The 15,140-nt window shown below is 28.2% G+C and overlaps 1 protein-coding gene across 1 annotated transcript; it reads right to left on the bottom strand.

The window, feature by feature from the left end:
• Positions 1-780: 780 nt before the first annotated feature.
• On the bottom strand, positions 781-14,390 carry LOC132946401 (unconventional myosin ID). Its single transcript, XM_061016392.1, has 17 exons — positions 13,894-14,390; positions 7,065-7,171; positions 6,754-6,949; positions 6,472-6,691; positions 6,201-6,410; positions 5,916-6,128; positions 5,649-5,847; positions 3,873-4,042; positions 3,699-3,808; positions 3,487-3,637; positions 3,162-3,406; positions 2,934-3,093; positions 2,703-2,869; positions 2,307-2,628; positions 2,097-2,237; positions 1,874-2,028; positions 781-1,737 (listed from the first exon to the last, which is right to left on the bottom strand). The coding sequence occupies exons 1-17, from the start codon at positions 13,980-13,982 to the stop codon at positions 1,548-1,550; spliced, it is 3,045 nt and encodes a 1,014-aa protein (XP_060872375.1). The 5' UTR covers positions 13,983-14,390; the 3' UTR covers positions 781-1,547.
• Between the last annotated feature and the right edge of the window lie 750 nt (positions 14,391-15,140).

Raw genomic sequence — 15,140 nt, 5'->3', positions numbered from 1 at the left:
ATAACATTACAATTTTATAATGACAATTATTATCATATTCCTTTGTTCAATATGAGTTATGAATAAAAGTAGATTTGTATACTTGATAATAAAAAATAACTTTTGTTTTAAACTATCAGCAATCAACAAAATAAATTATTTGAGAAGGAATTTAATAAATTGTTCATAAATTGATGATATCCACCCCCTCTTTAAACAATGAAAACAATATTATTTACACATGTTTTTGTATTCATCATGAATTCGCTGTTATGAAAAGGATTTAATAAAATAATGTACAATATATAAATTTATTTATTGTTATTTTATCATTATATTTTAATATTTTTATTAAAAAATCAATGACAAAAGGTGTTTAATGTATAAATAAATAAATGGACCTTAATGGATCACAGTTTTAAAACATTTTAAAATAGAAAAATAAAACTTTAAATATTTCTTTGAGATAAGTTCAATTCAAATATAATATTAGTTAAATATTAGGTTGTAGGCAGTCAAGCAATCAAATAAATAAAATTTATCAAAAATAATAAAATAAAGACAAATATGAACATTAAACTCTTACATTGATATTATAAAATTGTAATACTTAATAAAAATAAATTGTTATACATAATAAGTTCAAAATTACCAATTATATTTGTAAACAATAAAACATAAAACTGGGAACTATTGAGTATCAATCATAATTCATAACAATATAATGAGTTACACAAATATGGTTTTAGTGTAATACATTAAATAGGATAATTTAAAAAAAATATTTTATATTAATATTCTTTAATTTAACCACATGATTATTTTGTTTAGGTTATTTAAGAGATTATAAAAGTTTCTGGATACTATGATGGGAACCTTGATCAAAAATATACTATTAAATAAAACAAAATATATTTTTTATAGTGCTTCTAACACTTACAAGTTACATCAAATATATATAAAAATGTATTATATCTCATTAGTTATTACTAACAACTTTTTTTTTTTAACAACTATACAAATAGGATAATAAAAAGTATAAAATTATACAAATTTGAATAATGCTGATATGTTATAGGTTCAATTGCTTAAACTAAACATCATACAAATACACAAACATAAAAATTAAATAGTTTCCTAAGAAGAATGTGAATGAATAAATAACTACGATAAAATAATGTGATGAAATTAAAAATATAGGTATGAAATACTATAATTGCACAAAAAAATAGTAAAGAAATATATAAATGAACTAGTTAGAAATCACAGTTTAATCAATTAATATAAGGCACAAAATTCCAATGGCATGAACATTTGTTAATCAATAATTTAAAATAATAATTAAATTAAAATCACCGTGTTAGTTTATTTTTAAATAAAATAAGAATAAACTATCTTTTAAAATACATTTATAATTTAAAACTTGTTCAGAGTTTAGATATGTTCAACGGATATTAAAACTAAAATGCCCTTGAGTAAATTACCAAAGGAAATTCAATATTTTTGACTTTGTACTCGATCATTTATTTTTACAAGATTGAATAAAAAAAATAAATATTTGACAGAATTTACGCTTTAATAAATGGGTGAACTGCAACATTTGGAGGTATGATGTATACGATACCACCATTATCATCTTTTCTAAAACTGGCAGTTGATGTTTGAGGATTGACTTCAACTCGAAGCATTCGAGACTTTTTTCCCAACATACAGTTAAATTTGTTGGACACATTTACTGGCAACTCAGAGTTCCTCAATCTAAAATATTATAAATAAATAATTTATACATTTCATTAAAAATCTATATTACTTAATATCTATTAGTTCATATTTATTTTTTACATTTTAATAACAAGTACATTGTTTTAGATATCATAAATTTAAATGTTCTTACTGGAAATATCTGGTGCTGATTACTCCTAAAAGCTCACCAATTCTGTCTTCATTAATGTCAGCAGTTGGTTTTAAAGTAACTACAAGATCATTTCCTCGATTAGAATGAATTACAACCAGTTGATCTTGTCCTGGACTTACACTCATTCCAGTTACCTAACAATAAAGATTTATAAATTATATATATGTCTACAATCTGTTTTTTTTTGTCACAAAATTTTTACTTCTTGTATAGGCATTCCTTTTTTCATTGGTTTGAAATTTGTTATGTCCAACTTATAAATTGCCCAATCAGTTATTAATATTGCACGATCTGCACACTTATTATAACGGTTCGTTTTATGAATGAAGCTCGAAAACAACACCTACATATTGGTCATACAATTAATATAACAATTTAAATCAACTGAGTATTCAAAATATTATATCAATACCTGATTAAAACGATCAGAGTTCTTAAGGTTATTCAATGCAACTGTATAATTTGCATTTTCTACATTTTCTGTTGGTGATGAAAGATAATCACCTCTCCACATACGTTTTGCACCCCAACTTGGCCGTTTTCCCCATAATAAAGATGCAGCATATACTTTGCATCGTAACTGTGGCCATTCACTTCTAGGATAGGGGCTCAATAGTTTATATGCCTTCCATCGTTTGTATATAGACCTTAATGAAGGTTCTAATTGACGAACAGCAAAATTTATTTGTGGCCAAACTATTGATTCCTTATGATGCGCATTCATTTCACAAGTTCTACAACACAAACAATGATTCATCAACTAATTATAACTATAAGCATAGAATATAAATTAAAACGTTTAGTTAACCTATGAGCTTCCAAGACAGATTTAAGGTAAGTACGTATTTTATGACGTCGATAAAATTTAATTATATAATAGGCAGCTTTCATTTTGCGGAATTTAGCACGACATATAGCACCTCGCCACTGTTTTTGCAATAATATCACAATAGCTGGAATTAATTCTGCTCTCATCTGAAAAAAATGTTATCAAATAACTAATGTATTTTATTGTGAAGTGCCTAGGTATTTTACATACCTTTTCCAAGGCAAATAATGTTTGAGGTGATCTAATAAATAACTTTGTTATCCCATATTTAACATCATTTGTAAAATTATTTTCATCTATTAATGCTCTGGTGGCTTCTTTGTCACTACATTTATAACTAGGCCATGTAAAACCACTTATCATTTTATACCTAAATACAACATTACAAAGTATTTTTTATTTTTGTTTATTGCAGATGATGTATAAAATCACACTTACCTTTTGAGGAATCTGCTATAAGGCTGTCTATGAGCAAATCCAGCTCTTCGTACTCTGACATTTTCTAATAGACCCAAATAAGAAACTTGATGAACAACTCTTTTATAGTCTATCCCAACAGGAGCCTTATTTTCATTTGGTTTTATACATCTCACATAATATGGCATTTTACTATTTAATGTTTTGACCAAAGCAATCATTGATGTTTTAAATGCACTTCCAGCAGTTACTGGTCTTTTTGTTGTCTATGGAAAGCAATGCAATTAAAATTATTAGGTACTTTTGAACAAATTGTAATTACAATTTTTTATGTAATTATACTTACAGATTTTATATCTAAGGCTCCTTCAGGCCACATATCTCTAATAATTGGGTTCTTTGAAGAGTAAAGCAGTCTTTTAAAATCTTGAAATAATGTATCTTTATTTTTTTCCAAAAAACCATAAATATTATACACTACATCACCAGCGTAATGTCTTAAAATAGATAACAGTAATAATTAAAATCAATTTATTAATTAAAATTATGAACACTTACAAAATTTTAAATTGAGTCTTGTGTTTTAAATCTTTGTCCAATGTATTCACCTGCCTGCTAGAATAGTGTTTGTGATACGACAGTTTTGAGTCCATGGCTTCTAATAACATCTAAATAAGTAAATGTAAATTAATTATTCAAGTGAACAATATTTATTTGTATTAATCAACATACTTCATCGTTTACTTTGCCTACATTCAGACAAGCTTCATCCATAATTGAAATTACACCTTGATGAGGTTTTTCTACAAGGTCACAAATTACTTGGTTGTTAAAATATTTGATCTCTTGCCAGGCTATGCCTTCTTTTTTGTATTCTTCCTGCTCTTGACGCAACACCAAATCTATTTGATAAAATAATAAATATAAAACATGAAAACATATTGATTTATTAAATGTGCTTATACTATTTATTGTCTTACGGGCAAACCTTATTTATAAATGGTAGACATAATTACAATTAAGCTATATAAGATGATTTGGGTGCATGTTTTCGAAAATCAAGTTTTAGAATGCTGAGTTTTAGAATGACAAGATTTAGAAAATCTGTGTTTTAGAAAAATATTAAATGGTGTTTTAGATTAGAAAATAAAATAAATAAATATAGAGTTTTTAAATAAAATACTGTCTTTTTTTGTAATAGAATTTACGATACACAGTGTAGAAATTATGATACTTTTCCAAATCTGTAATTAGTTTATGTTTGATCGGGAAGACGGGAAATGTCAAAATACATAATATTTATAAATATAATGCTTTGTTACTTGATGGTCGTTATCAAGTTTCTATTTTATTGATATTGCCCACTATTATCGTAGAATTATGGTTCTATATTGATATAATATATGATTATTTTATATCTGGTCGAATACGAGAAATACCAAAAAGTAGTCTTAGTCTAGTGCCGAACATTGCGTACATAAAATTTTATAAATTGTTGGCTGAAATGCAAAATACAATTTCTTACATTGACGTTGATGAAATCGACTCATCAAAAACATGATATGTTAGATGTAAACGGGGGGTTTTTATACGTTTTCAATAAAATTTATAATCGTAAAATTGATGGCGAAATAATTTATTATTGGAGATGTCACGACTGTGCAGCTAAGTTCCAAACTACTAATTGAAAGTGAAGGAAGCCTGGGGTATTTTGAAATCTGAATTTGAGGACGATGAAATTGATCTAGTAACATATTTTGAAGAAAACTACATGATTGGAAAAATTAGAATGAGGTTTAGAAAAAAAGAAGCAACGCGTTACGAACCATGTTTTCCAATTGAAATGTGGTCAGTACATAGTCGAACTGTTAATGAAATGCCAAGAACATCCAATTCAGCAGAAGGTTGGCACAACAAAATACATAGTTTATTATCTACACACCCTGGTATACATTCATTTATCTCCAAAATTCAAAAAGAACAACATGAAACTGAAGCAACAATCGAATAGTTGATTTCAAATCAAGTATTCAAAAGAAAAAAGTACAATCAAACACGGAATAATAACTTATTACAAATATGTAAACGAATAGTTAATGATTCTAATTATAATTTAGATGAATTTATGAGAGCTATTGCTAATAATCTTAAGTATTAACAATTATTATATTTAGAAAACATTTTATATAAGTACGGGTAGGTAAACAGTAAAAAAAATAAAAAAATAAAATATGTTAAATATATAAATAAATAGTCGATGATTCTAATTATAATTTAGATGAATTTATTAATTCTAAAACAGTGTTTCTAAAACTTGGTATTCTAAAACTCGGCATTCTAAAATATGACTTTCTAAAACCTGCCTCAATACCATATAAGATATGATACACAACAGTGTTAACATACAATTTATTAAACTACAAAGATATTTTATATTTAAAGTTTTGTATAAATAGTTATTAACTATACAATTTATTTTATGATTAAGTTGATTATTTAAACAAATACCTATGAATACTTGTTGAAGCTTTTCATTACAGTAGTTAATGCAAAATTGTTCAAAGCTATTATGTTCAAATACTTCAAATCCATAAATATCTAATACTCCAATTACAGTTCCTCCTTTGTACTTATCATTTTCAATATATGGTATTAAGGCTTCATTGACCTTACTTACTATCCAAGTGAACAACCGATCGTAAATTGCCTATACAAATAGAAAATAAAATTATAATAATATTTTTATTGTACGAAAATGAAAAATTTTAATAATACTTTTGCTAATGCATCTCTTCCAACTTCAGCCTGAGATAAAGTGTGAGCTTTCTGCAATACTTCACCATTTGCCGCAATTATACGTTTACTTAGAGCTGTTAAAAGATCTTTAGTGTCAACCTCTAACAGCTTGGATACTTGTTCAACTGGATTATTATGAGATTTAGTCACAGCAATAGTATCATCATCATTGGTGGAAAATGTTACATTTCCCTAAAAATAACAGAGCAATAATTTGTCAGATTGTTATTATTATTTATTATTACAATTTCAAAATCTATTTACTAATTGTAAGATGGCGGCAACAATTTTCCAAGTGGTTTTAATGTCAATCACGGAAAATCCAAGTGTCTTACAAGCACTTAAGGTAGCTTGAAAATCAGATTTATCAGCTGATGTAATTGTGGATTTTCCTTGCTGTGTATAAAAATAATGTTGGGGATCTGGATTCAACCCTAAATTGCTAGCTTCTTTATGTGTTGTATTTCCTAATGCCTAAATAATATAAGTTATATTTATACAAATAATCTCATTTAGTTTTAATTTTATTACCTACCTGATAAAAGCTATGGAAGTTACGTTCACCAAGTTGTTGTTGTATAACACGAGATTTTTCAAGTAAATAATTAATTACTCGTCCACCAATTGGATCTCCTTTAAAATCAAAATTGATATCCATATATTTTCCAAATCTAGAGGAATTATCATTTCTGTTGGTTTTAGCGTTTCCAAATGTCTCTAAAACTATGTTTGATTGAATCAAGATGTTCTTTACTCTATAAAATGTTAACAACATTAAAATTAAATATAATTTTTCCAAACAAGAAATGTAGTTTACCGTTCCACTTCTTGTTGACCAGTCAAGTTAGTAACTGCAGCAATATACTTCATTATAATCTTAGATGCTTCAGTTTTACCACTTCCTGATTCACCACTAATAACAATACAAGAATCTTGACTGTGCATTTTCATGCTACGGTGTGCAGAGTCTGCAATTGCAAATATATGTGCTGGGTTTTCAAAAATCTCCCGTCCTTCATGCAGAACATACAAAGTGTATAAATTCAATTAGAAATGGGCAAAAAGCCAAAAAAAAAATGCATAAGCTTAATAAATGTTCATAAATTACATTTGAAATAAAAATATTACCTTTGTATTGATTTATGTAGTCTTGACCATAGATGTTTAAAGTGCGGTATGGATTTACAGAAATACAGACTTCCCCAATATAGGTATATATAAAACCAGAGTTGAATCTAATAAGAAAAATATACATTTATTAGGTAAGAAAATAGGTAGGTAGTTAATTAGCAAAATAAATTAATAATTTTGTGGAACTACCACAGGTTAACATTACAATTATATTATATTATTTAAAGAACATTTTGTGATCTATAAGACAAAATAATATATGTAGGTCTACCCAACAAGACTTAAAATTTAAGGCATATAAAAGCATTGTGCCAAGCGTTCATCTCTAAAATCTAATATTTTAGTTAAAAAAAATTGTTTGTAACTTTTCTATATAGTATTTTATCAAAGAGAAGAAATGCTATGAGGGTCACAAATCAAAATTATACTTACGAAACAGATATTTTGAAATGTAATGTAAAATTCTGTAAAAAAAAAAGTAAATAGTATATGCATGTTGCAGGGAATTGGGTAGCTGGCATATGCTTACAATTTAAGTTTTGTTGGGCAGACCTACTTATATTATTTGGTCTTGTAGATTACAAAACTGTTTTAATATAATGTAACGCAGTATTTATCTGCGGTTGTCCCAATAACAGAATATTGAGTTAAGTGGAAAATTGTATAGGAAGTCACGATAACCAATAAGTACAAAATGCTGTTTTAATTAAAGTAAAGCAAATTGTTCAAGTGTATGTGTGTATTATAACATTAAACTTTAACTCAATAATTTATTTGTTTTTTGGCTTATTTCCAGTAGTTGGATAGCTGTGTAAAAAAGCACAGAGTTCATTTTTATAAAGCACCTTTAATATAATAAAAATCAATCAAATTAAAACTACATTTTTTTCAAAGCCTTCATTTTACATAATTAATAGTAAAGATAAATATTATAGGTTCTATACAAAACATAAAAACATATACGTATTTTTTTTAATTAACCTTTAGACGAGACTTTAATCATTATACATTGTTTATATAAAGTATATAGGTAGATACTAGATACTGTAAAATAGTGGGTTAGAAATGAATTGCTTTATGCATTTGTTAAGGCAATTTTGTTCTTAATAACCGAAATAATTAGATGGATTGAAATAAAAAGTTTTGGAATTTGTATGTTTGATGATTGAATAAGATTTATTCAGGGATTTATTATCATCAGTCCATTAGGCTCTTATTCAAATGTATACTTAACTATTATTGCTGTACCTACATTTGAATACAAATATGAACATGCATGATACATTCTTCAAGATTCTCAAAATAATATAAAATAATTTTTTATTTAAATGTAACAGAAACAAATATTAATATGTTAATAGAGGTACCAAGGAATCCAAAAATTACCTACCTATACTTTTTTAGTTTTGTTGTTATCTATACTATTATTTAAAGAAGAGTTGTTAGTTGACGTTGAGGGTAATCTCTGGAACTACTGAACCGATTTCGAAAATTCTTTCACTAATAGAAAGCCACATTCTTTGTGAGTGTCATAGGCATAAAATGATAAGTAAAGTCCAACCCAAGGAGGTGCTCAAACAGGAATTTTGAGATTTACGTTGGAAATATTTGTTTATAATTGCTTATAGAAGAAATAGATAGTAGAAATTAGTATTTGTTATTTTATTGGTTGCGATCGGTTATCGGGCAGATCAGGTACAAGGATGTATCAAATCAAATATTCACACATTACCTACAAAGGTGACTGAGTTGCACTTACTGCAACAAGTTACACCCAAAAAGAGTTGATCAATCACATTTTTTTTAAGATTTGTCATTTTTTACAGGCAACAAAATGCGCAGGATCAGTTAATATAAAATATAGCAGACACGGCAATGATTGCTATTGCTAGATTTTTGTGATCATGCGAGCAGAATATCATCAGGTAGGCAATCTACATGCTGTAGATCATAGACTCCGCGTGGTGCAAACGTAAAAGAGAATAACTTAACTATTAAGTATCAAAATATGCAAAAAATTGGTCCACTGAAACCGCGATTTGAACTCTATACATTATATACTAAAATACTCAAGTTTATTACATTAATAATAATAGTTATTATTTTTAAAAATTTAAAACCAATAGCAACCATTTATAAACAAAAATAATAGGTAATAACAATAATAATCTCAAAATCTTTGTTTGAGAACATCACCGGGTTGGACTTCTTATTTACCTTTTTTTGCGACAAAATGTAACCTATCTTTTTCCCCAAGGTCTAATCTATCTCTGTACCAAATTTCATTGCAATCGGATGAACGGTTTAGAAAATGCATAAAGGACACAGTCAGTCAATTGCGATTTATTTACGACATTTTTTGTCTTTTATATATTATACAGATAGTCAGATAGATAGATAGATCATAGATAGATACATATTAGGTATATACATGATATAACATATACCTATAGGCTATAATATGAATACAATCTATTTATGTTTATTTTGTCTAGTACCTAAGCATATTTTATGATCTTTAAGTATATTAGTACAGCGGTTCTTAACCTTTTGTAGATCGCGGACCCCCTTACCAAATTTTTTTTCAAATACCTTTATTTTTACAAAACATTTCATGTTATCATAACCAAAATTATAATCATTATTTTATATAACAAATTACATAAGCAGACATAACAAAACATACACATTCATAATTATTGTAATTTTTTATAAAAATGTAATATGTATAAAACTATAGTTGACTACGATCGATCAGCTGCACTTAGTGGCAGTAAATATAAGACTTCCGAGACTACAGCGCTGTACGCATATACATTTCGTATGAACAAGAAAAACTGATTTTACTTAATAAATATTAATAACACAATTATTTAGTGTAGAATCCCCATATTATATATATATATATATATGAAAAAAAAAATAATAATAATCCAACAATATTGTAATAATGCATTCATGTCACTTATTGACGTATGTTATGTGTAAAGGCCGCCGCGGACCCCCGACATGAGTATCGCGGACCCCCAGGGGGCCGAGGACCACAGGTTAAGAACCGCTGTATTAGTACATTAATTAATAATATATGATGTAAATATACAATTTATTACTATAAAAATAATAAACAGTAAGGTATAGAAATAAAACTATAATATTATGTGTGTACATAAATATTAAATAGGTATATGAGTAGTGTATAGTGTATAGTTAAATGTGTAATTAATGTAACTTATAAAATTATAAATGTTGATTAAATAAGAATCCATTTGAAAGTAGAAATTAGCTTTGGATACACTTCATCCATAGTTGTTTAGAGATAGTGTAAATGGCACAAATGTATAAAATATTTTGATTAGCTTTCATTGCAGACGATTGTTCTAATATGGGCATGGTGCATAGCTAGAAAAGAAAAAAAACCAGTTGTTGACATTGACTGCTAAGAGGATATGTATCAAATTAAACATTAGAATATTCTATATTCTGTTTAATTTGATACTTCAATGGAGCACATTAGAATAAAAATATTAATTCATGTAGATAAATAGAAGTATACAATTTCATTTTAAATATAATTATTTTGTCTCAGGTCAGGTACTAATAGATACATATAAATAATACTTAAACAATTTTGTCGGAATTTACAACTAATTATATAGCCATATAGGTACCTCCTAATCATTTTAATTTAAATGACCTAATAGCATTTATCTCATAAACTTTTTTTAATTTAGAAATTGTTTTATATAGTGAAAAGAATTATCCTAATCTAAAAAGAAAAAAATATATTATACTTATAAGCAGTATATTTTTTATGATCCCAATAAAATAAAAAATACTAATTAATATAACAATGAGTACCTATAATAAAAATTAAATAGTTTTTATCTAAGGTTATCACTTATCACAGTTCTATAAGACAGATATTTGGTAAATTGGGTACCTAATAGTTTCATATTTTATTTTTGTTGTTTGAAAATAATTTGTACAATTATTGCCACTAACCTATTTGTGTATTGATTCATGACCTTAGAAAGGGTAAAACAAATCTTGGATTAGTGTTGTTTTTAGTATTGTATGTTTAAAATAATACACATAAATATTATAAACAGGAGTATAGGATTATACAAATTAAGTTTACTGTATTTAGTACCCATACTTATTAATTGTTATTTGTATTCTACAGTGCCATAGTTATATAAATTCATTTTTTTTTTTTAAAGAGGGACCAGTATGAACTATCAATTTTATTAGTGTGCAGTTCAGTACATATTATAGGTACTTATTAAATTAACTGCTAAATTACTTATTTTCAAATAAAAACATAATATCTACATTAAATAATTGGTAGACGGAAAAAAAAGCCCAGAAATATAAAATTAATATAAATAAAAGGTCTTAGGTATACTAAAATATTATCTGTTATCTAAATATATTATACTTCCACCTGTTTTGTATTAACTATTATCATATTATTATTTATATAGTTGTGTAATTTTTGTATACATTTTAGTATGTACCTATATACCAAAAAAACTATGTTTTTTGACTTTTAACTTATAAGTTATAACACAATATATCATGACGTATACATAATATTGTGTTCATATTTATATTTCTGGGCATTTTTTCCGTGAGCTTTTTTTCCTTAGTGTGTTTATTTTTCTGGGCATTTTCCTGCGATTCTAAATAACTATGATCAATACATTTTGGAATTAATAATTCAACTTTTTTTTTAAAAGTATATTCTGAAAGAATATCATATTGGTACCTAGATAACAGGTAACAGGTAGACAAATAAATAATAATACCATATTTATTGTAAATTATTTACAGGTATAACCAGTGGCAGCGGGATATAGGATTATTTGAAGCAATTGCTTCATGTCTGAAATGGGTGGGTGGGTGTATAAATATTTATATAATCGTAAGACCTCAACACAAATATCATGGTAAATATTATAATTAATAATTATTAATGGCCCCTGCTGCTAATTTTGGTTCAATAAAGTGCGGTGGTAAAAATGTTTGAAATATATAATATGCTTCAAAGTCTCCACAATTTTGCGCTGCCACTGGGTATAACCACAGATTATGTGAACAATTTCATATAATCTGTGGTATAACTGCAGAACAAGTATTAGATTTCCTGGAATTACCAATTTAAAATGAACGGTTTTATGGTTAAGAAAATATGAATTCCAATTTTCAATTTGTATTCTATATTACTTGGCACATAAAAACATTCTCAATTTTTAAAAGTTTGGATATATATTTAAAGTCTCAGAAATGTAGAATATTAGGTTAGGTACAACTAAATCCAAGGCAAAATGCTTGGTGTAAAATACAGAATAAATAAATGTTTATAAACTAATGTCTGAACTGATGATATGTGATGTTTAAAAATAGAATAATCATATTTATAAAATTATAAATTATTGAGACAGGATTTTGTTTTCTAACTAGGTATCTTGTTATTATTATGTTAACCTAATGAATTAAAAAATAAAAGTAGGTAGCTACCTACTTAATTGTACTGTTATAAATTATAATTATATGCATTAATACATAAAACATAATAAATATACCTATCTACATAAGTTTTTGGAATAATTGAATATTAAATGTGTAATGTGTAAGTACACAAATAATGCATTTATGTTAAGATTACAGTAAATTCTCTCACTAATGACTAATAAAATCAAACATAATTAAATGATAAAATATTATGGTTGGCTGTATCTTTTTGATTAGTGAACAATTATAAAACATAATTTTTAAGTACCCATAACAAGACTACAGACGTTTCAAATAAATATTATATTATATTATGTTTATAACAAAAAAATATTTCGTTTGTACATTAGATAGGTAGTTTATTTTTGTTAAAAAAACTCGTTAAAAAACAATCGAAAAAAGATTATAAGCACCTATGACATAATATTTATTTTTAATTAATTACTATCAGTAAAAAACTAATGATAATAATTAATAATATGTAATGTACTACAGAGGTAATTACTGTTGAAACGACTGTTTAAAATTAGAGTCTCAACTCTCGAGTGAAATGTATAAAAATATTTCCGTCAAGTGTATATAGTGTACTCATCGTTACACGCACATAGGATGAGAATATTATGAGATTCAAGGATTGATTCGTCATATCTCAGGCAGTAGGACTGTACCTATATAGTAAGAGTGTAATACGTAGGCATAATTTTATCATTTTTCAATTAGAAAACCTTATAAGCTCCGACGACGTAGGAATTTTAATAGTTATAATACCGTAATACTTCTACCGCTGTGTGCATACACAATACGCCTAATATATGTATATTGTAATGTAAGTATGACATCATCGTGGTAATTATTCAATGACACACTAGTACACTACACAATGTCTGTGCCGCATTACGACTTACGATATAATAATAATAATAATAATAATAATAATATATTATATTATTATTTTAGTCTCATTATTAATTATTAGTCACGATTAGTCGACACCCGACGGCCTTATCTGGCCAGATATTAGCCGCGGATTCCGTCGGAAGGAAATTCAAAAATTATCTTAACATTTTCAAGGACACTGCGTCGATTGGACGGGGCTGACCAATCGCGCGAGCGGGTGTATAGCGGCGCACACGACCGCGGGTGGAGGGTAGTTTTTGAACGGATAACGGCGTAACCACCGTCAACGGATAAATTATCAACCATAATAATATTATCATTATCAATGACAGTTTTGTTCCCGTTTAAAATGTTTAAATCTGTTGGCGGGGCGAAATCCTATATGCTCAATGCTCGTTGAACGATCCACACTTACCTCAACGTCAGGTTTTCCATGAATCCCTCGATCGTGATCTCGTCCAGCAGGACAAAATCCACGATTCCCGGTTCGTCTCGGGTGGCCATGGTTGATATTATTATCTTCTCGAGTGGTGACGATACGCTATGTCGGCGAGTAGGTATGGTTAGTATTTGGTACGTGCGATATATTTATCGCGGATTCTACGGACACATATTTATTTCGGGTGGGAAATGTCGGGACGACGGTGTCACGGGCCCGGGAGAAACGACCGCGCGAATTTGATAATATTATGGTCGTCCGGCACACGAACGGTTGATCAACGCTATATACTGCCTACAGCCCACTACACTGAAACAGTGTATTACTACAACCACAGAATAGATAAATACTACAACGGTACAAGTGTACGACGGCACAGCGCTGGTACGCTACTAGTTACTACGCTACTACGCTACTAGTTAGTCGTTACTAAATTTTTAGTCGAACACACGCCACACGGCGACTGGGACTGGAAACTGTGGAAAGTGGGAAGAGGCGACCGCGATCTTGTGGGTGGCAGTGACAGTGCATCCGATACAACAGACGCGAAATTATCGGTAGCCGCGCTATTCGGCTCTCTATTGTATCGTGGTCTCCGCGGACGCCATAATATTTACCATTATTATCGTGATTCGTAGAGTCTTTTGGGACTTCGAAGACCGAAGATATTACCCGCGAGGCCGTGACGACATAGACACGGCCATCGCTCGACGCTCATCATAGTTTGACTTTTGGATCGTAGATTCACACGGATCACGATAAAATTCACATAAGACATAAGTGCATAACATCGCGAACCAACAAATAAACAACTATAGCTACCAGCTGCAGATGGCAATAAAGTTTTTCGTTTTACGTTCTAACCGATTTACCACCCAGCGAGCAACTACAATAATGTCAGACGCAATTTATATTTCGCTGTAGGCTCACAACGTGTCATTATCATTATTGTTATTGTTATTATTATCATGTTAGAGTCTTAGAGAGCAGCTGCCGTCTTTACTCTTTAGTAAAATATTACAAAATATAAAACAGTAAGACACGTCGTGGACGGTTACGCTTTTATTTTTCAAATATTAAGGATCTCATAATATTATGTCAATACATTATATTTTAATTTGTCACGGTCAGCGGTGCGTCATCTATTAATAATTACTCACCATAAATTGTTTGTACTATTATTATAAATAAATTACAGATCGCGAAAATTGTAATTAAAGAAA

Source organism: Metopolophium dirhodum, chromosome 6, assembly GCF_019925205.1.
Source record: "Metopolophium dirhodum isolate CAU chromosome 6, ASM1992520v1, whole genome shotgun sequence".
Lineage (NCBI taxonomy): Eukaryota > Metazoa > Arthropoda > Insecta > Hemiptera > Aphididae > Metopolophium > Metopolophium dirhodum.
The sequence above is the reverse complement of the archived record's forward strand: the minus strand, read 5'-3'. Positions and strand labels throughout refer to the sequence as shown.